Consider the following 26272-nt stretch of genomic DNA (forward strand, 5'->3'; position numbering starts at 1 on the left):
CTCTCTCCCCAAACCCGCCCCTTCAAAGCCCGCCAAACACAGCTCCCCCCCCCCCCCAGAGGCTCAAGACCACTCCCACAGGGGATATAAGCTGCATCCCAGAAAACAGACTCATGGTTTTCCAGTCTCTTGTCCCTGTCTCCTCTCTGTGGGGCCGGAGAATCACTCAGGAACGCTTTACCCATTAAATCAGGGCTTTTTCTAATTCGGTCTGATCTGATCTAATTTGGATCGCTGCGTCAGCGGAGAGGCTTGTCAGGATGCAAAAACCTTTCACTATCACCTAAGTTCATATTGTTTCATGAGAATCAGCCAAAAGGCTGCTATGTATGCACATATGACAGATTTACCTGCAGACCCTTGCTTCGTAGAAGTGGCCGTCCACAGACCCTGCTTTGCTTAGGGAAGAAAACACCGGCCTCCTGAAACCTAAGTGATCATGTTCCAACTGAGAAAGGACCACATCCACTAACACTGGTATAGGAGTGTGGGGATGTTCAGAACAAAGATAAGGGGTCCGGAGAAGTCAAAAGCAGTGTTGGGTAGAATACTGGGCAGAACAAATGCAGAAGCCAGAGAATCAGAATTGCTTGTTCTCAGCGGGGAGCACGACAGGCTCTTGAGATAACTGGCATAGCATCGCCCCTAACGCTTCAGGTGGCCCTGATTTTGTCCTCAGCATTTTAAATCTTTCCACAGAACGAAGGCTTACAGGTCTGGCTGCAGAGAGGCAGGAAAAGACAGCCCAAGGGCATGTGGGTGTTGGGCTTGTCCAAATAAAGACTCCTGCTCCAGCGACACTAGAGACTCACCCAGGCTAAGTTTCATAACAAACTCGGATCTGAGGTAGCCTGGTCCAGCAGGTCTCCCATTTGCCTTTCTTACGGAGAAGGCTTCTCTTCCAAAGAGAATTTCCATTGTTTTTTGAAACAGAGGAAAAGCCCAAGCACTTTTTTCCCCTACCAAATAAATCAAAGCACTAATAAATAAGTCTGACAGAGCTGGGCAGAGAAGAGAGGGGTGTGGGAGCGGCCTGACAAGAGGCAGCCAGCGTTGCACGACGGTATTCAACAGGCTCCAACTCTTGCGCAAGTGGAGGGGATGGATGCTGAGGCCTCTGCAGAACAAGAATGGCACTAACTCACAAATCATAGCCATTAAAATACATCAAAACACCGATTCTGTCTCTCCTGCCTCACTTACTGAAGCATGACAGTAGATTGCTCAAATACCTCTGCTGGTGTCGTAGTCCTTTTCTGTTGCCGTGATAAAACACCATGCCTAAGGTAACTTATAAAAGAAAGCATTTACTGGGGGCTCAAGATTCCAAAGGGTCAGCATCCATGACCCTTTGGGTGTCATGGCAGCAGGCAGGCAGGCAGGCAAGCAAGCACGGTGCTAGAGCAGTAGCTGAGACCTTACATCCTGATGAGAACTGACCGGGAATGGTGTGGGCTTTTCAAGCCTCAGAGCCCACCCCCAATCACACACCTCCTCCAACAAGGCCACACCTCCTAATCCTTCCCAAACAGTTCCACCAACTGGGGACCAAGTATATGAGCCTATGGGGGACATTCTCATGCAAACAGCCACAGTTGGCTTTTCCACTGGGCATTTCGAATGTTGGATTTGGTTTTGCCCCAGTGTTCCAATCACAGCTTCCCCCTATGGCTCAAGAGGATCCTCCCAAGTTCAGCTGTGGTGGTGATCAAGACAAGTAAAAGCCAGGCGGGTGGTGATGCACACCTTTAATCCCAGCACTCGGCAGGCAGAGGCAGGTGATCTCTGTCCCCTCCAGCCAATTCAGACCTCTCAAACTGTCACAAGTTTTCTGACATTGTAGTGTGACCTGACTTTCCTGACCTATTTTCTACACTGCCTGTACTCATCCAGGGAACCAGGTGATTCCCAGTGTCAGTGAGCTCCCAAAGTGTGTACCTTCCCACATGGGAATTCAGAAGAGCCCTCTACTAACTAAACAAGCATCTTCTATTAGTAATTAGTAATTAGTAACTACCTTAGGCTACAGGAAAAATTAGCTATATTAAGTTGGGAGCATTTAATTACATTTATTTATTTATTTATCTATCTATCTATCTATTTATTTATTTATTTATTTATGGGTATCGTGTGTGTGTGTGTGTGTGTGTGTGTGTGTGTGTGTGCATGCCATCTGTGTGCATACACATGTATGTCATCAGCATGTGAAGGTCAGAGGTCAACTTTGGGAATTGGTTTTCTCTTTCCACCAGAATTAGAACTCAGATTGTCAGGCTTGGTATTGCAGACTGCAGTTGTTCTCAACCTGGGGGCTACTGACAACGACGCCTTTGGGGGAGTCAAACACCGGGCATTTACATCACGATTCATAACAGCAGCAAAATTAGACATGAAGTACCAACGAAAATATCGTTATGTGGGGGTCACCACAACTTGAGGAACTGTATTAAAGGTCACAGCATGAGGAAGGTTGAGAACCACCGCTCTAGAATGAAGTATTTAAAGGAAGTCCCTTTATTCTCTTTGTTGCTTTTTCTTCTCTTTGGTTTTTAAATTTTTACTTTGTATTCCAGTAAAGTTAGAGAGAGAGAGAGAGAGAGAGAGAGAGAGAGAGAGAGAGAGCGAGAGCGCGAGCATGCAAGCCAATCTTTCTTTTTGTAATGGAAAATTCCACTCTGACAGCTAGGTCAGACGGCCTTCACCACAAGTTTTATCTCACCATTTTTTTTAAAGGCAACTGACTATTTAACATCACTGACCCCTGGCACTGAAATTGACACAAAACTTCTTTTTATTGGCCTAAAAAGTACGGGGAGAAGCTGTCTGTAACAAGTGATTTCAGATACAAACTTATTATTAAAAAGAGTCTACACTGGGTCAGTCTGTACCCATAAAGCAGCACTTGATAGACCATCAAGTACTCAACTGCTCTGCAAATAAAACAAAATGAAACAAAGCTTTACAACCAATGACTTCAGTGACAAAACCTTAAAAAAGGACTTAGGTGTCATAATCAGATACAATGTGAGAAGAAGCAATGTAAAGCTGTTACCTGATATTAAAAATAAATGAACAGCTGGGCAGTGGTGGCGCACACCTTTAATCCCAGCACTCGGGGGGCAGAGCCAGGTGGACCTCTGTGAGTTCGAGGCCAGCCTGGGCTACCAAGTGAGTTCCAGGAAAGGCGCAAAGCTACACAGGGAAACCCTGTCTCGAAAAAAACCAACAAATAAATGAATGAATGAATGAATGAACAGACTGGTTAAGAATGTGTTGTGCGACAGAAAGATAATCCTTGGTGAAGGCATTCCCCACCCCCAGGCAAACAGTCGAAGAGATGGCTCAGGGACTCCTGGAACACACCATCCCCCTGGGACATTAGTGCTGGTACCACCTCTCCAGACTCAAGTGAGCAGCTATCAAGGACAAATGGGCACATCTTTATCCTTGAACCCTCTTCATCCAGAAACCATTGTTTCTGGCAGTCTTCACTCTGCCCATGGCTAGCCACGTTCACAGGGCCGATGGTAATAATCTTTTTTTTTTTTTTTTCTCCTAGCAACTTGCCTTCTTCACTTCCTCAAGAAACAGATCCCTGAGGTCTCCAGGATGGCAGTTAACCAAATGCTTCTTCACCCACACCTCCTTCTGAGCATGAGCCCACCGAATCCTGACTCTCCCCACTCCCCCACATTGTCCCTTACCAGGAAGAAGTAGCCACACTTGAACTGGCCCCCATACATACCCCGAAAAGTTGGGATGTTGGGAATCTCCACTCTGGCCCCTCTCCTCCCATCCCAGACCCTGCCCCGAAGAAAGCTCGCCAAGGATTGCCTCCCTCCCCCATGGTCAAGACTACGCTTACAGAGTATTTAAGACCCGATCCCTAGAGGTGGCATGTGATTTCTCTTCTCCTTTCTTTGCCCGAGAATCACCTGGGGGTACTTTGCTCATAAAACTTGGACTGCTAATGGGAGATGGGGAGATAACCCTTGGGCCAGAATCTTAACCATCTGGGTTCTCACTGGATTATGATGCTGGGTTTGAGAATTTGCAACACAAGAGATGAAAAAGAGGGGATGGTTGAACTTAAATACTGGTTCCCGGACCTCTCCCTGATGTTCGGATATTCTACAGAGAAAGAGAAGGGAAGAAGAAACAGATAACAAGGGATCAGGGCCAGGGTGGTGGCATCAGCATGTAACACTAGCAATCAGGTGGGAGAAATGAGTTCCAGGCCAGCCTGTGCTACACAGTGAGTTCCAGTTAGCCTGGGCTACAGAGCAAGTCCCTGTCTCCAATATATATATATGGCAGCATTTATCAACCTCTGGGTTGTGACTCCTTTGGGGGTCGAATGATTGCATATCAGTTATCACACGCATCAGATATTTACATTATGATTCATAGCAGTAGCAAAATTACAGTTATGAGGTAGCAACGAAAATAATTTTATAGTTGGAGGTCACCACACCATGAGAAACTCTATTAAAAGGTCGCAGCGTTAGGAAGGTCAAGAACTACTAATTTAGGATAACCTACAAATATTTCACCAAACTTAGGCCGGCAATAACAGCCATCATTAAAACCAAAAGCAAATCATTGCTCCCTGGGGTGAAGAAGACAGAGCGCTGGCCAGAAAGAGGGTTGTAGTTTTACTGATACAGACACTTCTCAGTCTAAGAGGCTTAGAACTACCAGGCCAGACTCGGGCCAAGGGCTTTCCATGGATGCGCTCATCTATTTTCATAACAATTAACTGGGCTTGGTACTATTTCAGAGACATTAAATGATCCGAATGAAGTTACATTGCTAATTCCTGAACTGCTGAGCTGGAGTCGGAACCTCAACAGGTGCCTACAGGGCCAGTGTTCTTAATCTACCAAATTTACAGCCTGGCTGATTCCTGACAGCCCTGGAGCTTGTCTCGGGGCGATAGGTGAGTGAGGCTCCCGGGGAAAATCAGCAATCTGTGAGAACACCAGGCTTCAACACAGATCTAAACCCAAAACTATGCTGTCTCTCTCCATCCCATCATCCTCTTCCTCTCTGTCTCTTCATCAACCGTTTGCTAAGTCCGCGATGTCTCAGGTATGCTGATAAGTGCAGTAATATCACGATGACTGAGATCATCTTTCCCAGGGAGCTCAGACAGAGACTCCAGTAAGAGCTGGCTACTCAGTTTGGTTCCCAAAGAGCAGTTCGGTCTTGCTAGACATCCAATCTCAGGACCCACTCCAGACTTCCTTAAGTAGAACCCGCATTTTAACCAGCTCCTCAGTGTCTTATACACACATGGAAATGTCTCTGAGGAAGGTCTAATCGGCTATTTATAAAGCTGGTCATCCCAAGCTTAAGCTTCTCACTAGCTGGGAAAACTTAGGACATAAAAGAAACAGCTAGCTTGGATAGAGGAAGCATTTATTTGAATGCGTAAGTGGCCCGACTCTACTCTTAATTAAAGACCTCAGAAAATGATTCTTATTGTATCTGGGGAAGTTTCCAGGTACAGCTATGAGCTAGATAGCATGTCGGCCAAAATCAATACCATCTTCAGTGTGTTCTTTAGTTCCCGACAAAAGGAGGAGCTCCATGCTTGGGAACTTTCTTCTCTCAGATTGATATAATTGGCCCCACCTTCCCACAGAATGTGAGCTAGCTACAGGCAGAGCAAAGGGCAGGCAGAGCAAAGGGCAGGCAGGCTGGAAGCAAGGGTGACGGATACACCAATGAAGAAATGCAGGTCACTCAATGGGACCTTCAATAAAACTGGCTGGTTTTTTGTTGTTTTGTTTTTTAACATTTGTTTACTTGCTTCATGTGCCATATGCTGTGTTTAATTGCCAGAACCAGAAATGAAGTAAGGGCCAGGGCTCTAGCTCAGTGGTCAGGCCCTTGCCTGGCCTACACAAAGCCCTGAGTTCAATTCCGAGTACAGCCAAAAAGACCCAACAACAACAAACTGAAATGAAGCCAGAATTCTGAATTATGTCAGTAAAGGAGAAGAAATAAAATGAGGTTTAAAAAAAAAACAAACCCAAACCCAAACAAACAAACAAACAGAAATGCAAGGCATTCACTTTGAGAGAGTGGGACAAAAATTCCATGAAACGTCAGCCAAAGCTCTCCTGTGCCAGCTGTGGCTAGTCACCGTCTGTGGGGAAGTGAGCTCACCCCTCAGGAGGCCCAAGTCTGGGTGAGCAAGGGGGTTCCACCTACTGCAAGTGGCACTCACCTAAAAACCCAATACTTTGTAAGTAGACCTTATAAACTTCAAGGGTAGACTCTAAGCTGAATGTTATAAATGACTCCCTTTAAGGTCCTCAAGGTAACACTGCTTGGAGAAGGAGGCTGTGTTATAAAATCAAAATGGCCTACTTACCACCGTTGGGCGGAGGTCAGCAGTGGTTACAGAATGCTCCAGGAGTACAATGCACAGACAACATGCAACTATTAAAGCCTAGACTTTTAACCAAAGGCCCAGCGTTATATCAGATGCAGAAGGACAGAGGAGAGAAACAGATTTAGACTGGCCCAGACGGTCCCTTGAATCTCAGATTTCCCTTCATTTGAGGACGCCCATTTTGAGCAATGGTCTAAGGATCCATGGCAATACAGGCAAAACACTTAGATTCAAGAAATGGATTCAAGCTCTGTGAGTTCAAGGCCAGCCTGGTTTACATAGAGAGTTCTAGGTTTACACAGCTCTTGTCTCAAAAATAATAGCAATAATAACAACAACAACAATAATTATGGTGATATTTTGTTTGTGCTATAACAAATAAAACTTGCCTGGAGATCTGAGTGTGGAGCTTACCACTAGAGGCCAGGCAGTGGTGGCACACACCTTTAATCCCAGCACTTGGGATCTCATGCCTTTGATACTTGGGAGGAGGGAACAGGAAGTGGTATGGCTAGGAGAGAGGAAGTGATAATTCCAGGTGGAGACAGGAGCTTGGCCCTTTCAGTCTGAGGATTCCTAGAGGATCTTTCTAGAGGCTGGCTGCTCTGCTTCTCTGATCTTTCAGCTTTCACCCTGATATCTGACTCCAGGTTTTTATTAAGACCAATTAGAATTTGTACTACAAATAAAAGCAGTAATAATAGTAATAGCAGCATAGCAGTTACGGGGCCAGAGAGATGCTCTGTAGTTAAGAATACTTGCTGGAGCACCCAAGTTCAATTCCCAGCTCCTAGGTTAGGAGGCTCACAACTGCGGGTAACTCTAGCTTCAGGAAACCTGACGCCCTCTTCTGGTCTCCACGGGCAATTGCACTCACATGCACCTACTACATGCACATTCTCATACATAGAAATGAAACGGAAGTGACTATTAATGATCACTCAAAAAGGCGGAAGGAGTAAGTAAATTTGATTCCAATAAAAAGAAGCCTCACTTAACACTGTACACACACCGGGCAGTAATGAGGAAGTGTCTATATTGGGAGGCTTAACCTTCGCTACAGGAAGGAAAGGGAACTGTGTAAATAATGACAGTCCTGGGCTGGGCTTTCCATGGCACGATATATCAGGATGTAGTTCAGACTGTCAGAAATGGTTTCCACAAAGATGCCTGCTTGTGGCTATGTGCTTACCCTCCCATCTCTGTTCCCCTGTGGCCTTAACAAAGTGTACCATTGACAGCATTCTAATAAACAGTCCTCCAGGACCGGTGAGATGGGCCACAGGTAACCGGCACTTACCACCAGACCTGACCACCTAAGTTTTATCCCTGGAATCCACATGCTGGAAAGAAGGAACCAACTTCCTCAGGTTGTCCTTCTTACCAAGACATCACCCACATCCAATCGAGCTTTTCTGAAAGGAGTCCTGCAGACGCCAGTGTCCTGGGAGACTGAGTCCCCACTGACTCCTGCAGAGGGAAGGCTTCCTGCTACGGATCCATAAAAACCAGATAAGAAGTCGCCATGTCCTGGGATGATCTCAAGTCATTGAAAATAAAATTTAAAAAATGGTTCTACCCTGATAATTCAACACTCCCAGATTCAAGAGTGGGAAGGACTTGTCCCAGGCCAGCCCTCTCCCCTCCCTGCTCTCTGTGCCCTCTTCCCATCCATTTTCTTTCTCACGGACTATTTCTGTCCCACAGTCTTTCAGGAAGCCAGTTGGGCCTATCGATCACTATTATTATCTAAAATCCACACTTCAAATGCTGTTCAGAATGAAGACGCATTGTAGTTGTCACTCACTCATAGAGATACCACACAAATGCAATTGGAGGGTTTCTTGATTCAAATGTGTAGCAAGGGCTACAGCGGCACCCATGTGGATATGAGATGTGATGAAATTCTATAGCCTGTCTAATTCACAGGCATAGAGTTTTGAGAAGTTTCGGCTGGTTGGGGTCCAATGTACTTATGCGTGTTTATTAGACTCAATTGAAAGGTTTGAAAAGATGAATAAATTACTTTCCTATTCCCCTCGTCTGCTATTCCAGACTACGTCCAACAGATGTCACATAAGAAATTCAAATTGCATCTTCAAATGAAGCATAACTTTAGTAAATGAATAATTCACGAGCCTTAACTGAAAACCGGAACAATTTTCTGAAGTCACCGTTCACTAGGTGGCACTTATGGAAAAACGCTCACCTATTTATCTGGCCATTCTCTACCTCAGTGAAGTCATTAGAGTCATTGCTGACGTTGTCGTCTTCGGGCACCGTCATGTTCTGTAACTCCGTCAACTCGAGGCCACTTTTGAAATGCATCATACGCAGGCGTCTGTCGTCAAAACGTCAGTCCAAATTCTCCTGCTCTGAGGGTCTTTAGAAGCAGGGAGCAGCAAGTACAGATGCTTGAGACCCCTACAACAAAGCAAAATAAAGGATTATTACACCGATAAAAGGCAGCGCCCGTGACATGCAAAGCATCATTGAAAGCAAACGGAAAAGTTAGCAAAACTGCCACTTTGAGATTTTGCTACCAGATGTATTAAAACAAGCTTATCTCTAAATCTTATGTCTATGACACATTTCCCTCCATTTTCAACTATAAAGTAAGTCATGTCCCATGATCTTTAACTCACATTTATAGACATCTCATGTTAGCGGCGGGCAACATACACTCTTTGATGAACTTGGGTTTAAAAATGAAAGTGAAAGGCCAGGAAGGTGGCTCAGCAAGTTGAGGCCCTTGCTACCCAAGTATCTGGGTTCAAATCCCATGATCCACAAGGTGACATGAAGAAGTCAACCCCTGCAACTGACTTCCGAATGTGTGCTGTGGCATACATGTCCCTCAACCATAAATAAACAAATGACTTAAAATTTAATAAATGAGTAATTGAATGAAAGAGAGTTCAGAGACTTTTCACGAGCTTGCTCACAGGGTACAAGTGCCTTCGTCCCAGGAAGCAATGCCAGTTCAATGAGAATTCGAATCCTCAATAAATGGTATCACTGGGAGATCTACCTACAGCCTGAACGAATTTTATTTTGGAATTTAGCAAATAGTTTATACATCAACTGCAAGAGATTAAATCAATCTCTTCAATGAAATCACTCCATGTCAGGGAATTAGGGAATTAAAAACTCATAGGCAGAGGATTTGGGTGAACCCACCTGCTACTCTATTTTCTCATCAGACATGAAAGACGATCAGAGGTCTTGCTTCCCTCACATGGACGGCTGTGGCACTAATTCCTGAGGCACCACAGAATGAACGGGTGAAGGCATGGGGACACAGCACCAAAATCCAAAAGGATAGCCACAAAGGCAAAGGAAACTTACAATGCAAAGCCAAACCATCAGTGGTAGCACAGGCTTGTAGACAGGAGGGCTGGAGGGACAGTCTGTGCTTATATAGCAAGACTCTGCTTCAAAATGGAGATGGGGAGGAGGAGGGGAAGGAGAGGGAGAGCCTGTAAGCATGGCTGCCTCACTAGACAATTCTCAGGTGTCATTTCAAGGGCATCTTTGAATGACAAAGAATGTCAAAAAGACACACCCTTAGAAGCTGGGCGGTGGTGGCGCATGCCTTTAATCCCGACACTGGGAAGACAGAGACAGATAGGTTAAGGTCAGCCTGGTCTACAGAGCGAGTTCCAGGACAAGCACCAAAGACTACACAGAGAAACCCTGTCTCAAAAAACAAACAACAACAAAAAAAGACATACCCTTAGAATCTAGGGCTAGATCGGTGGTTCTCAACCTTCCTAACGCTACCACCCTTTAAGACAGTTCCTCGTGCTGGGGTGACCCCAACCACAAAATTATTTTGTTGCTACTTCATAACTGTAATTTTGCTGCTGTTCTGAACTGTAATGTAAATATCTGATATGCAGGAAATCTGATATGTGACCCCTGTAAAAGGATGGTTCACCCCCACCCCCCAACAAGGTCGAGAACCACTGACTTAGATGAAAAGCTACAGGCAATTAATGGCTGTTGGGTGAGGGAAAAAAAATCAGTCTCCTCCAGGGACCAATGTCCCCCTCCCAAAACATTATCCAATCCCAGTGGTCAGCCATGAATACAGGAGCATTAGGACATAAAGGGCACAGCAGGCTGTACTTGCGTTGGCATATATGTGCATAACAGTAATAATTAAAGAGGTCATGAATTTGAGGAGTAAGGGACATGGAAGGAGCTGGGGGGATAGAGATTATGTAAATAACAATTACTCATGTATGAAACCCTCAAAAAATTAGGGAAATGTTAAAAAATAAAACTGGAGTTTCAAGAAGTTAATACAAGTCAACACATTTTCTAAGGAGTACCTCCTTGAGAACATCTGATGTACTACAGTCTGACTCTGAATAGCAAGATGACTGTGCCCTAGTTAAGAGAGACCTGATATGCCTGTGCTGGTGTCCTGGCTGGCACATACCAAGAAGCATTTTACTCACTGATCACTAATGAACCCACAGAAGTAACCGGAATGACACAATTTGAGGTATAATCTCTTGGCACATGGAAACCTCACAGTAATCCTTTCCCTTCTGGGTTCTCCCATCTAGAAAGAAATTTCTCTGGTGGCGGGTGTTTAAACTTCTTTTTTTTTTTTTCTTTTTGGTGGAGCTGAGGATCAAACCCAGGGCCTTGCGCTTGCTAGGCAAGCACTCTACCACTGAGCTAAATCCCCAACCCCGGGTGTTTAAACTTCTACAGCATAAGCACATTCTAATATCTCAAGTTCCAGGAGTCTCTCGTCCTGTCCTGCCGCATCCAGCACCTCTGGGAATTCAGGAAGCCTGGGGGCGGTGGGAGGTGGGGGGGGGGGGTGGGGCAACAGCTGAGTCCAGCTTTGACTGCTTTGGGGTCTTCAAATAGCGGCAGCGGCCGCCCCATCTTCTCTGGACAAAGCTGAGTGCATTTCATTCAAGCAGCTAAACCCATTCTCACCTCTGGGCCTCCTTTAAGGAAAACTGGCCCCCAAAGCACGCTGGGTAATCTCTAAACTCCTGACGTTCACTCTTGCTTCTAAAACTGTCTGATAGGCTGCTGAAGTGAGGCCACAGGCCTGAGAGAAGGGGATGGAATTTCTAATCTGCGTCAAGTGTTTCTCCCTCCAAACTAGGAGGTAGTGGGGTACCAGGCAGGGGTTTTCTAAGAGCAGAATATATTTAGTAAGAGATGTAGAGTTTAATGTTTGAAGTTAACCTTTCACATCTGTGTGTGTGTGTGTGTGTGTGTGTCTCTTCTGGTTGAAACACCATGACTATAAGGCAAGTTGGGGAGGAAAGGGCTTATTCAGTTTATACTTCCACATTGCTGTTCACATTGAAGGAAGTCAGGAGGACAGGAACTCAAACAGGGCAGGATTGGAGGCAGGAGCTGATGCAGAGGCCATGGAGGGGTGCTGCTTACTGGCTTGCTCATCATGGCTTCCTCAGCCTGCTTTCTTATAGAACCCAGGACCACCAGCCCAGGGATGGCCCCACTCACCATGGGCTGGGCCCTCCCCCATTGATCACCAAATGAGAAAATCCCTAACAGCATTTCCTCAACTGAGGCTCCTTCCTCTCTAATGACTCTAGCTTGTGTCAAGTTGACCCAGGAAACCAGCCAGTACAGTGTGTGAGTGTGAGTGTGAGTGTGAGTGTGAGTGTGAGTGTGTGTGTGTGTGTAGTATACAAGTATCATTAACTTGTCAGGTAGGGAAATGAACAAAACATGATGATGGTTACCAAAACCCCGCCCACTACACCTATGCAAACATCAGTCAGTACAAGTTCATCAAACAGGAAGTTGTCGAGGATATGAAGTAAGTCTCCTCAGAAGCCTAACATGTTCATGAAGATAAAAACTGGAGAAGAGCAGGATGAGGGCACACGCCTTTAATCCCAGCACCCAGGAGGCAGAGCCAGGCAGATCCTGTGAGTTTGAGGCTAGCCTGGCCTACAGAGCAAGATCCAGGACAGGAACCAAAACTACACAGAGAAACCCTGTCTCGAAAAACAAAACAAAACAAAGACAAAAAAAACCCACAAAAAACAAAAAACAAAACAAAAAAAAAAAACCAAACTGGAGAAGAAACAGAAACCACAAAGTCCGTCATGCCTCTCATCCCAACCTGAGATTGATTGATTGATTGATTGATTGGGAAATACTTGATGCTCAAATTATCCTTATTTGAGAACTCAGCAATGATGAAGTTTAAAAAACAGGACCTGAGACAGTGTTATAGAAAAGTTATTTGGACTGGACCATGACCTTCTTTTTGTCTCTGAGAGTAATACACACTTGATGGAGAGTCTCTAGAATAAACATAAGAGAAATTCCACCACCTAAAAATAGGCCACCGAGACACACTCATTTCCTCCTCCTCCTCATCTCATTCCTTTTTCTTTCTTGTCTCTTTTTCCATCTCTGCCCCCGCAACTTTCTCTTTAACACTGAGGATTTTAGATTGTTTTTAATCTACTTTTCTCATGGAGCACCAGACTCTAAGGGTTCTGAAGGACAGAAGTGTTTCTCGAAGCTGTTAGTTCCGGGGACATGGTTCAGGAGTAAATCACGAGAATCTGAATTCAACCCCCTGAGTCCTCATAAAGCTATGCACACTGTGTGTGTCTGTCCTCCCAGAGTTGGGGGTGGGGTGGGGACCGGTGGACACCCGGAACTTGAACTGATGAGCTCCAGGCTCAGTGAGAGTATCTGCTTCAAAAAATGAAGTGGAAAAGAGACTAAGGAAGGCACCCAAGGCTGACCTTTGACCTCCATGTGCATGCGAGTGAGGATGAGCATCCGTGGGTCCACACCGGTGCACACACATGAATATGTATACACATACACATAGACAGTATGCTTACATGCATAGGCAAGACCAAAAGTCAGTTCCTTGCTGACAAATAATACAGGTTTTGTGAGAAGCACAACTCTATATAAAGAGAGGAAAACACATCTAAGGGTATATGTTGTCTCTGCAAGGAGTGACGTTGCTGCCAGTGAGTCACTGTAGGTTGCCCAGTCTTCTGGGGAGACGCTGCCTCTCACAAGAACACCCTCAGTAAACCCGTCAAATAAAGGACAGCTACAAAGGAAAATGTATACATTCAAGAAAATGAGACTCCGACAGCCCACTGAGAGATCTTCTTCATGTGTGTTTTTAGGTGTTTGTTTTTGTTTTTTGCTTTGAGACTCAGTCTCACATAGTCTAGGCTGTCGGAGGATGACCTTGAATTTCAAAATCCTTCTGCCTCTGCTTTCCAAGTGCAGACATTACACTTGGGCATCACCATGCTTGGCTTTGAGATTTGTTTTTGGTTTTTGTTTTTTTGTTTTTTAATATATATATTTTCATTTAAGATATAATTTTCTACCGTGAATTCTGTCAACAAATACAAGTCTACATGATCACTAATGCCTGGTTAATGGCTTGATGCCCAATGGTACTCAAGGGTGCCCAATAATACCCAGTGGTGCTCAGTGGTACCTAATCTGTTACTGCTGATGCTCAGATGTTTGATGGAAGACACTAACAGGTAGAGATGGGGCCTGGGCTGAGACTTCTCAGTAGAAGTAGAGTCAATAGAGGTAGGAAGTAAAGGTTGGATTTAAGAAAAAAAAAAAATTTACAGTTTCCCTGAAAGATAAGAACTATCACCATTAAGGTAGCAGCACACTCATGTAATCTGGAACAAGACAGAAGGATAGTGAATTTGAGGCCAGTCTGGGCTACCAGAGAGAGCCTTTGATTCCAAAGAAATGGGAGAAACAAAATAAAACATCAGGGTCTGGGGAGGTGGCTCAGTCAATAAAGAGCTTGCCGCATGAACATGAGGACCCAAGTTCAGGTCCCCTTTGCCCAGGTGAAATCCTGGCAGCTTGCCTATGATCCCATGTATCCTTGGGGTTCACTGGCCAGCCAGTCTAGTGGAAATAAGTAAATTCTAGGTTCAGTGAGAGACCCTGTCTCAAAATATAAGACAATGGTCCAAAGAGATAAAGTGGGTCAAGCTGGTGGGTAAAGGCACTCGCCACCAGAAGCTGAGGACCTGAGTTCAATGTCATGTGAATGCACGCATGCACCTCCCCCCCCCACACATAAATCAGTGAATAAATACATATAATACATATATGTACTTCTTAAAAATTGTGAAGTGGAAATGACTGAGGACAACACTTGATGTGTACATGCACCTGCACATACATACACACACACAAGCCACAGTCAGACTGTACAATTACTTAAATAAAAAAACATCATATGAAGATCTTAATGTTAACCTAACTACATCTCAACATTTAAAATAGTTACAAATCACAGCTCACTCAGTGTAAAGTACTTTTGATCTTTACCACAAGAATCCTTGTTTTTTTTTTTAAAGATTTATTTACTTATTACATATACAGTGTTTTGCCTGCATGTGTCCTTGCAAGCCAGAAGAGGGCACCAGATCTCATTACAGATGGTTGTGAGCCACCATGTGGTTGCTGGGAATTGAACTCAGGACCTCTGGAAGACCAGTCAGTGCTCTTAACCTCTGAGCCATCTCTCCAGCTCCCAAGCATCCTTGTTCTTAAGGCAAGGATTATCTCGGTACATTTTAGCACAGCACTAAAGTAAAATACAAAGACTGCACTGTGTTATGTATCAGAGGAGGGAATACACAAATAAACTCATCTGCCTTTAAGTCACCCGGAACCTGCTTATGCACGCAAGGCCATCCTACATAAGATGTTGGTATGCCATAAAACATTTTGCATGACAGAGATCAAACTAAGAGAACAGAGATAAAATCCAGGAAGATTTCTGAAATATGCATGTGCATGTACTGTATGCATGAGGAAGAAATGAAGGAAAGACAAGAAAAAGGAGGAGAGATAAAAAGAACCTGGAGAGATCAGGACGTGAATTGTGTTTCTTAGACTGGAGGAGGATGTGAGGCACTACGTACTAATATGCTTAGTGCAAAGATGCAGTGTCTGGCTAGCTCGGTATCACAGGTGGTCGTGAGTTGCCTTGTGGGTTCTGATAATGGAACCTGGGTCCTCTGGAAGAGCACCCAGTGCTCTTAACTGCTGAGCCACCTCTCCAGCTCCTGCTGGTTTGTTTTTATTATGAAGAGCTAATGTGATCATAGGTATCCAAGCTCAGCACCTGGTAGGCATCCTAGGTCAACAGCTGGAATCAACTATAACAGCTAACTAAGTCAGCAGTTTAAGGGAGTGTTACCAAAGAGGACATGCCAATAGATACCAGATACATGAAAAGTACTCAGTACCACTAGTAACTGGGGATGCAAATCAAAACCACAGAGGAGGTACAACCTCACACCCATTAGGATGGTGCTCAGCAAAAACTCAAAGAGATAACAAGTGTCAGTGAGGGTGTGGAGAGGGAGAGGCCTTGTACACTGTAGGTGGAAACTTACATTGCAATTTCTAAAGAAATTAAAAATAGAACCACCATATGACCCAGCAATCCCTCTTCTGGGCACACACCCAAAGGAAATGAAATCACCACTTCTTGAGGATATCCGCACTCACATGTTCATTGCAGCATTATTCTAATAGACAAGACCCCCAAACCAGGGATGTGTCCGCCGACGGATGGATGCAGAAACAGTAACACACGCGCACACACATACACACATACACATACACACACATACACACACACACACACACACACACACACACACACACACACACGCACATGTACTGAGAGACAGACAGACAAGCACAGGCAGACAGATAGCCAAACAATGGCCTTATTCTTCCTGATTGTCTCTTATCATCACAAGCTGAGCCTGTTTACACACTTGAGAGTCCCAGATCTCTGCACTAACACTATAGTGATAAGTATCCAAATGCTACATGGGTCTATTTCAAAAGGCCTCAGATAGGCTAAACAAGTTAACTATAATGTCATCTTATATGACATTGTAACATATATATGTGATATATCCCATCTTTTAGTTGGGTTATCTTATCTAAATGTAATAATCCAAGGTTGTAGTTAATAATGTCACATATCACTGGGTAAATAAACAAGAAAAAAAAAACAACAACACAGTAGACAGCCAACCAATAGTAACTATTACACAGACTCTGATCATTATGAGCCCAGAATAGGGGCACACTTTGTAATCTCAGCACAGGGAGGCCAAGGCAGAGGTCTGCTGCAAGCCAGCTTGTCTACATAGTGAGTGAGCCCAGCCAGTGCTACACAGTGAGACCCTATCTCAAAGCAAACCACAACAAACAAACAAGCAAACAAAATCAAAGATCTGGGGCTGAAGAGATGACCCAGCAGTTAAGAGCATTTTCCACTCTAACAGAGGCTCTGAGTTCAGATCCAAGGGCCTATGTCGGGACACAGCTCCAAGGGATGTGACACCCTCTTCTGGATTCCCAGGGCACTGCACTCACACAGGCACTTACCCACACACAAACACACAATACACATAATTAAACAATAAAAGCAAATCTTAAAAAAAAAAAAAAAAACTTAGAGATCTAGGGCAGGCAAGATGGCTAGGCAGATGGACCGGCTGCCAAGCCCAATGACCTGAGTCTGAACCCAGGAGCTACATGGTGGAAGGAGAAAACTTACTCTCAAAGCTGTCCTCCGACTCTCCAATGCATGCCATGGCACCACACCTGGCACTGCTCATGCACACACGTGCACACTCTAAATGTAAACAAAACAAATATCTAAGCATGAGGGCGCATGGGATCCTTCAATTAAAAGTTTAATGTTGACCATCGAAATCTTTAAAACTTGGGGTCCTTGGGAGACGGGCAAGAATAAAAATGGTCTTTGAGACCAAGAGTGAGAGCTAGCACATCTCAGAAACAGGCTGTTTCCTCTCGTCTAAGGTCCCAGACCAGCCCAACGCCAATCGTTGGCGCTTCATAGGACCATGTATCATCCATCCTCTCTGGTCTCCTGGTTTCTGTCCTGCACTCTCAGAACACGGTACCTGCCATGTAACCTGTCCGGAGATGCTCTTCTTCCCTTCCAACTACCTCTGACATACCTGCCCTCATCTTCCCTAATCCGTTGATGCCGCCATGTTTGACCAGCAAATTCTTGCTCCACCATATAGGAGCTATGCCATGCCAGGTTAAGTTCTCTTTCCTCACTTCCCCATCTAGGAGATAAAGATACACTATTATCCTCCTCATTTGATATAACATTACCTGCTCGTATAGTTATTGTCTTAGTTAGGGTTTCTGTTGCTGTGATAAAACACCATGACCCAAAGCAACTTGAGGAGGAGAGGGTTTATTTCAGCATGCATATCCTGACCACAGTCCATCACGAAGGAAAGTCAAGACAGGAACCTGGAGGCAGGCACCGAGCAGAAGCCACAGAGGAACTTACTGGCTTGCTCTCCACTGCTTCCTCAGCCTGTTTTCTTATATAACCCAGGACTACCTGTCCAGGAGTGGCTGAGTCCTTGCACATCAATCAGTAATCAAGAAAATGCGCAAAAGACTTGCCTATAGGCCAACTTATGTAGGCCTTTTCCCAATTAAGATCCCTCTTCCCAGATGACCACAGCTGGGCAAGCTGACATCCGCTGGTGGGCACAGTCATAAATGCCATGGTTTAGCCATGCATCGTAGTTACGAACAGTGCCTGCCTGGTTCTGGCAAGCTAAAATGACTTTCCTCATCAAAGCAAATGGCTTTCCTAGGCCTTCTTTCTCTTTGACTCCTGACCTCTTTTTAGTTGCTTACCAGCTGCCTTCCTCCGCCTGCCCTAAGGGCAGGGGCCATTCTCTGACCCTGCTCTTCCAGCTCTCTGCACATTCCAAACTCCCATGGAGTGTGAGGTTTCATCCCACAGCACCTTCCAGGTCTCCTTTCCCAGTCTCTCACTATAGACTAGAATCCCTGTGCTATACTGTAACAAGACAAGGGATTTCCCTTCTAAACTCTGCTTGATGATGACCATGACCCTCCACACAAAACGTGGTTTGTTTTTTAATCTGTAAAAAGAGAGGGGTGGGGTGGGGGAGGAGAGCAGCTCTGTCAGCTCCTTCCTGCTCAGAAATTTCCATACATTCTTCAAGTCTCCAGCTGCCTGCTGGACCTGTCCACACAGATGTCTGCTGTCACCACAGCCACGGCAGAACGGAAGCGGAACACATCACCCGTCCTCAGTCAAACTTCCAACCTTTTCACTTTTTCACGGCAGCTGTGTGTGTCACTTTAAGACACCCCATCGAATCAGTCACCTGCACAATGCTACCTCTCCCACCTTCCCTCCACGCCACCTCTGGGGCCCTCCGCTTGCCCCAGGATTCTTCTGGAAAACATCTGCCTTGCATCTTTCTCTTCCCCCCACCGCAGACCGTGACAGTTCCAAATGTACACAGACGTGATTTCTGGAGCCTGGCATTAGAAGCCCCATCGCTCCTGGCCCTCTGTTTACTTCCCCTTCCACTGTGCTGGGCCTCTGCATTCCTGCAGTGGGGCTGCTCCCATGCAGTTCCCACTGGGCCCTGTCCACGCTCTCCCCACTTTCCATCACGCATGTGCAAACTCAAACAGGACCTTGTCCTCAAAGCCTGTGTTGCTTGCTTTTTCTAAGACTGTCAAGTCAACCTCTTCTGTAAAAGCTTCTCTAGTGGCCAACCTGTGGTTATTTATTTGTGATGAATTCATACATATATATCTGTTATGCTGATTACTCGTCAGCTTAGATCAGGATCCATATTTTAATAATGTTTTGTTTTCGTTTTTGTTTTTCAATTTCAGTTTGATGGGGAGAGGTATCAAGGTAACACAGACTTCATAGGTACAGAGCATAGTAGACATTCGTTAACACTCAAGACGATGGAAGTTTTTTGTTTTGTTTTGTTTTTTTAAGTTAAATCTGCAGACAGTGATCCTAACAAGCACAAATTCTCCAGAAAAGAGAAATCAAAACAAGAGTGTGAAGAGGCACAGGCAGCCCTGCTTGACCTTCATGAACTTGTTCCTTCATGTTGAATCTGGATGGGACAGGTATGAAAATACACTTAAAACCATAGAGCGCAACATAATCGAAGGTGTTTGGATCATATCCTGCCACTGTGCTGGAACGTTTAGGATATTCCATGTTGTTTCAAAAAGTCCAAAGAAAGTGTATCAAAGCTATCTGTCTCAGGCAGGAGCAACTTTGCCCATCAGGAGATATTTAGCAAATTCTGGAGATGTTCCTAGTTATCATGTATGAGGGGTCATTGCAGGCTTCAGTAGACCAGGCTAGAAATGGCTCTAAACCTCCACAGCAAAGGGGGATGGGATCTGGCTCAAAATGGCAGCATGCTGATGAAGTGCCAACCCAGTGTTACAGAAGGCTCACCCAGAACGAGCCCCGCCAGTCACTGGGGACATAGGGATAACTGCCCACTGCACTCTACCTGTGGTGTCCCGTACCCGATCCTACTGCTCCATTCTATGACTGTCCAGGTCCCCACAGTATCACCCAAGTTCCTGCTCTCAATATGCCCAAGCTACGTTATCTGTGAACTAATATCCACATTTGCATGTTTCAAAATGGTACTGATTTCCTTGAGATACAAACTCCGGAAGTGAAGCCAATATGTAACGTTGGCTGTGGGAAAACGGAGTCTATACTACTGTAAAATAATAATAACGATATAATAAATCAACATTTGAAGTCTAACTTCATGAGAACAGGGAATACACCAGTGTGAGCAGTAATACAACTTACACTCCCATTAACTGAATAATTACATGGGTTTCTAGAATCACTACAAAACATATGGAGTCAGAAACAACTCAGAACTCTAAAGAAAAGCGTGACTCTCCGCATACGTGTGTTTTGGTGTGTTGACATTTCTGATCACGGAAGCAGCAGGCAATAAATTGTGTTGTTTCTAACCCCCAGTTGAGCTCCGATGTCAAGTACTAACAAAATACCCTAGGAAAGACACAATTGTAGAGGGATTAAAAGCACCACAAAGTAGCATGTGAAAAGTGGATCATTTCGACGAAGATATCTTTAAATATGTACCTCAATCTGAAAAGAGGAAAAAGTCCCCAAGACACCTGGCCCTTCAAAAAGCCTTACCCTTTCGGAGGAGGGGATGGGGAGTGGGGTGGGGTCGGGAGGCTGGTGAGGAGCAAGAGGAGGAATGAGAGGGAGAATCTGGGGTTGGTATGTAAAATGAATAAAAAAAAATTCTTAAATAAAAAATTAAATACGCTAAATTAAAAATAAAAACCACGGGTTGGGGATTTAGCTCAGTGGTAGAGCGCTTGCCTAGCAAGCACAAGTGCAAGGCCCTGGGTTCAGTCCTCAGCTCCGGTTTAAAAAAAAAAAAAAAAAATCACATGATGGCGCAGAAAGTGAACAATTCCTTTTTTTCTATGTGGGTCACTGGAGGTTGAAGGAACTGATGTTCTTCAAGATTTCTCCCAGTTCTCACACCCTCTGGTTGATCTGGCTGTTTACAGGTCAACGTTAACTAAGCAGACGAACCTATGGAGCAGCTTCTCAACTGCCCACTCAAGACTAGTAGCTGTCATTCCAGCTGGACAAGGAACCGACCAGGAAACTTTAAAGAAAGAAAGAAAATCAGAGATAAAGAGTGACCTCACACACCATGGGTCTGTAACACCAGGGGTCTAATACACCATGTGTATTTTAAGAGCTCTCGGGGAGATCTAATGGGAAGCCAGCCTTCAGATCCACAGATTGAGATTAAAGACTAGATCAAATACAGCTAGTGTGCCCAGGCAGGCAAGGGAGATGAACACTACAGCGTATGCTCGCAGAATTCGAGAACATTAGTCTTACTCAGGTCCCTCCAACCTGCAGCAGGAATAAACCGGATTTTTAGGGTTTTGTTTAGTCTGAGATAGGGTCTTATCGAATAGCCTTGGCTGGCCTAGAACTCACTCTGTAGACCAATCCTGGCCTCAAACTCACAGAGATCATCCTGCCTCTGCCTCTAGAGCTCTGGAACTAAAGGCATGCGCCACCGGACCCACTGACATTCTTTAAAAGGAATGCTAGAAATCCATGTGTGAAGTGACATCCTAATTTTTATCCAGCAATTAACTCCAAATAATCTCAGAAGTGCAACTCACACAAGCTGTGCCCACTAGCACCCACCAGTTTGCAACCACAACAAAAACAAGAACAAGTTGAAGCCTACTCTTCCCAGTTCTGACCTCTCCCATCAGCCCCTCTCCCTCCACACCTCAGGCCACCTGCCCCTTTCCTTTCCTTTTCCTGTCTCCTCCATCACTACAAGGGATGGAAACTGAGATCCTCACATTACACCTTCACGTGAGCCTGGCTGTCTCGCTGGAAGGGCCTCCAGGCCTGGGAATAATACAGGCCACGCATTTGTAACCTGAGGCCGAGGCCCCATGATGTCAGCAACTGGATGGTTTAATAAAAATCAAAGGGAAAAGCCAGGCGAGCTCGTGTAGCTTCACATTGCTAAGATTTCACCAGGCAACACGCGCCGCCCTTGTGTACTCTCTGATGCTCGGTTTGTGTGTTCTGCTTTCAATCTAAACCACGACAGACTCGTCTCTCCCCTTGGGGTTTTGTTTCCTTTTCATTCTCCTGGCTGATCTGTTTTTGGAGATGGAGTCCACACATGCACTGGTAGAGTTTCAAAGACACAGGCTGAGTCAACTGTGGAGCTGGGCTGAGAAGCACTAACACCGTCTCCACGCCTTCCATTGGTAGTGACTTGTCCACAGAGTCTCCCGGCTGGTTCTCACTGTATCTTTCCAACTCTGGATGGGGACAGTGAGGTCTCAACCTGTTGACTGAGTTGCCCACAGGTTACTTCAACCTCACTGGAAGCGAGTCTCTCACTGAGCTACCTACCACCCCACCCCACCCTACCCCCATGCCATACTGGCTTCTCAATAACTGAATTCCTCCATTAATGTCTGGCTTGAAACCCATCATCCCCAGAAAATCAATAACCAAGCCACCAAATGGTACAAATAAGAATGTGTGAGTAACCTCATCTCCACCATCTTGAGTAAACCTCTACAATAACTCAATAACTACCACCAGCATCAGCTCATTTAATAAGTGAGGGGGAAAATCCTGAAGTGCAGAGAAACTCAACAAATTGGCCCCATGTTCCCGGGGCTGCTAAGCCTTACCATCTAATGAAACTGACAGATCTTATGAAAATGTCACTGAAGGTGGTCACTAAGCACTTCTAAAGGGCAGAAAAATAGCGCCCGGGCTAGGCTGTCACAAATACACAAGATTTCAGTAGGCATTCTCATCTGGAAGCTACATCACCATCGAGGCAGAAAAGTACCTAGGGGCGGGGTGGATTTGCATCGTGCCTGAGGAGAAAGAGAATGTCATTTGGCGGAGATGCAAAGAGGTGATGGGTCAGACGTTCTGGGCACCTGGCAAAGGAATTCAGATTTTATCTGTAGGCAAGTGGGAACTCACTGGAGAGCGAAGGCCTTACAAAAGCGCAAGCAATTTTAAAAACAGAAGAAAATGTAAGACCCTGAAAGTGCCCAGACTGAGCTGAGGCAGCAGCGTTTAGCATAGACAGGAACAACTGGGCAGCTGTTCCATTGCCTCAGCCGACTCCCTCACGCCTAACCATGCTGTGTCTTCACTTCAAGGCACCTCCCATTGCACAATTCCTACACCCCAAGAATCTACTCGGTGGGCTTGCACATTTGCAGACAAAATGACAAGTGGGGGCCGTTTCAATGGCCCAGTTTCTGCTCAAAAGTGGGGACTGTGGTAAAAAGCAGAGCAGAGCAGAAAGACTGCAATGTTTCAAGGAAGAGAAACAGGTTACCGGATACGGAAAAGGAGAGATGATCTACGGTATCGTTAAAGGGCTGGGTGAGCTGCCTGGCCAAGGTCGCAATCCAGCAAGAATTGATTAAGCAATCCCTCGATCCCTGGCACTGGAGGAGGAAAGACTGAATGAGCACGGAAGCAGATGCCATGGTTCCTCTCATCATAGTCTCAGGTCATGAAGCACGGTAAAACTATCCATAAACAACCAAAGTTCAAAGACTCAAAAGTATCTTTAGATCTACTTATCTATCTTGCTGAATTATAGTCAACCCCGGATACCGTAAGCACTATTTCTCCTGAAAGTCTTCCCCTAATTATTCCCATAACGGATCCACACTCCTCATTAAGAAAGGAAGACACGTGTCATCCCTCACACAACCCCTCCTAATGGGTTGTCCTATCTCAAGAATCCTCAGGTCTCATGATCCCCTCTCACTTCTTCCCGGCCTGAACACCTGGCATTTCTGTATGCGTTCACCCATAGCCTGTTTCCTGTTGAGAATGGACACGGCAAGGGAGCCGGAACTTGATCTGATTAGTTGCTGTCTGCTACACAGCATGCACTAAATTCAGCACCTGGTTTAAAAAAAAAAAAAGACAGCCCTGTTAAGATTAATACCTCCATCAAACTAGGCCGCTTCTCCGTTGCCTTCAGCCACACACTGAGAATTTAAGTAACTGAACAGCAAAGTCATTTGAGTCATTTGAAGGCAGAGGTCGCGAGACCATACCAGATCGGGCGGCGGGACTTGCCAGTTTCCTATAGGGTGAGTTATTTGACAATGAGGCCAGCCAGCTCAGGTTTTATTTCCGTTGTCCTTCTGACGTCAGAAAAAGCACGAGTGTAGCACTGTTTCTTTTATCAAGGTGACAAATTACAGCCTTGCTGGCCCTGCGTTCTGCAAACCATACATTTATTCCCCCCTATTCTATTCTAAGTTAAAAAAAAAAAAAGAAAAGAAAAGAAACACACGGAGGTGTCAGATCTTGGAAATGCATACCGTTTCCTAGCAGTGGGTCGTTTCCTCTCTTCCACGTACAACACCGTCTATCCGGCTGAGAATAGCACGCGATCCCCAAAGCCAGTCAGTGTGTGTTCCACCGATGGAACAGGCTAGCGAAAGCCGGGTCCACGCCGCAGAGCGAGACACAAAGGGCTGGAGTAAGCACTACCTTCCTCGGCCGGAGGCAGTTTGTGAAAGGCAGTCCACGGCGTGACGCGCTTACCGCGAAATTCCTTTTGCCGCCATATGCACTCGTGTCTAGTGCGAGCACACTGGGGCCGGAAAAACCCGGCGGCCGGCGATGCGATGCGCCGGGAACCGCGTGCTGTTCACAAGGGTGCGGAGGAACCCCGCGCCCAGAACCGGGCTGTCTGGTGGGTGAGGGCGAGTAGCAAAGAGATCTTGGGAGCGTTTTCCTCCCCGCGTGGAGCCGGCCGGATTAAAGCCTTTTGCCGCAACGTGTGGGGCCAGGTGCGGGGGAGGGGAGACCAGGGCACCAGGCTCTGGGTCCTGCGCAAGCAGTGGCCTTTTGTTCTCCCGCCCCAGTGGACCCGGCTCTGGCAAAGGAAGTAGCCTATCACCGGCTCTTCATTCTGGAAAGGACCTCCAGGGCGGGAGAGGAAAGTGAGTCACTGCCAGCATCCTCCCACTAATCCGAGCAGAGCCAGGGGCTGAGCCCGTGGAGGTGCATCCAACGTGCACCTGTTTACCGCGCTGGGCAGCCGGGCTCCAGGGCAGGCCCGAGACATAGACTGGACTCACTCACTCCTCGGTGTACCTTCTATCCCTCGCATCGCATGCTTGGTCCCTAAACCTCGAAAAGGGAACCCGATCTGGTGCCATACTCCACCACCATGAAAACAAGTCCAAAAAGTAAGCCACTGTACACAACGGTAGCATCTGGAGTCCCTGCGTTCCGGGAAGGGCACCGGACTCTGCCTTCTAGAAAGGAAGGCACCGCCGCGCTCTGCCCAGGTCCCCGAGACATGGAGGCTGTCCGCATTACCGCCTCCCCTTCCCTCCACGCCGCCGCTCCCACTGCCCTCCGAACGCACCTTACCTCGAGAAATAAAGGGAAAGGCGCCGCCAAAGTGTCCGCCCTTCCAGGCTGTCCCCCGCAGTTAGGTGTCCTTTGTGTCAAGGTCTGGCTAGGGAAAGGTGGCCCCTCGTCAGCAACGCTGGGCGGGGAGGAGGTTTCGGAGGAAGGTGAAGGGCCGGGTTGCGGGCGACCTTCAGGCAGAGTGGCGTGGCCGCGCGGCTCTCCCTGGCTCTCCTCCTCCCGGGGCTGATTGCATCAGAGTTCCCCCCCACCCACACTCTGCCCGCCAGCCTCACACTTACATCCACACGCCCGGCGCGGAGGGGCTCCAGCCTGACTCATTGGCTACCGCGGGGCGCGGCGCCCTTTTGCTTCTGCAGTTTGGGGACGGGAGCTCGGCCTTTCAGACCATCATCCCTCCCTGCCCGTGCGCCCTGCGAGCTGAGCTGCGTGCGGCGGAGAGCTGTGGGTCACATGCCGCTGCTGGTCGCCGCACCTTCGCGCCTCTCTCCCAGGTTGGAGGACGACAGCGGGGCCGACCCTCGTTGGCGGGGACCGAGCATCCAGGAAGTGCAGTGCGAGCGGATGAGCGAGAGCGGCGCGCAGATGCTGCCCCAGCGAGCCGAGGCTGCACCGCCGCCCAGCACCTGCCCGCGCCCTCCCGGGGGGCTCAGCTGGGGCCACAGCTGCGGCACCCGCACCCTCGGGGTTGGAGGTGGAGCAGATCACTCGCCCAGGCGGTGGCGGGGGGCTGTCTCTTGGGGTACGCCAGGGCCGCAGAGAGCGGAGTTGCATTGTGGGAAGGGCGCAGCGTGAGGGTAGCCCTGCGACCCCGAGGCGTTGGCGGGCTGTAGGACGCAGGGACACCTTTGGAAACCTGGTGTCCCGAGCCAGCGGGCTAAGGCACCTCCCCTCTCCCACTGCGACACCTGCAGTCCCCCACCCACCCACCCAGAGCAGCGCTGGGGACCCCTTAGGGCGCTGGGTGT

General features: G+C 46.7%; 1 protein-coding gene across 5 annotated transcripts in view; it reads right to left on the reverse strand.

Annotated features, from left to right (window-relative positions):
- Positions 1 to 26049, reverse strand: part of Slc38a1 (solute carrier family 38 member 1) — a 67919-nt gene extending 41870 nt beyond the window's left edge. Inside the window, exons 1-3 of one of the 5 annotated variants that reach the window (XM_036207832.1) lie at positions 25586 to 26049; positions 25305 to 25388; positions 8613 to 8827 (exon numbers count right to left, since the gene is read on the reverse strand). In XM_036207832.1, coding sequence (XP_036063725.1) covers positions 8613 to 8734 — 122 coding nt within the window. In that variant the 5' untranslated portion in view covers positions 8735 to 8827; positions 25305 to 25388; positions 25586 to 26049. The other 4 variants (XM_036207833.1, XM_036207835.1, XM_036207831.1 and 1 more) reach the window with 4 other exon arrangements.
- Positions 26050 to 26272: the final 223 nt, after the last annotated feature.

Source organism: Onychomys torridus, chromosome 16, assembly GCF_903995425.1.
Source record: "Onychomys torridus chromosome 16, mOncTor1.1, whole genome shotgun sequence".
Classification (NCBI taxonomy): Eukaryota; Metazoa; Chordata; class Mammalia; order Rodentia; family Cricetidae; genus Onychomys; species Onychomys torridus.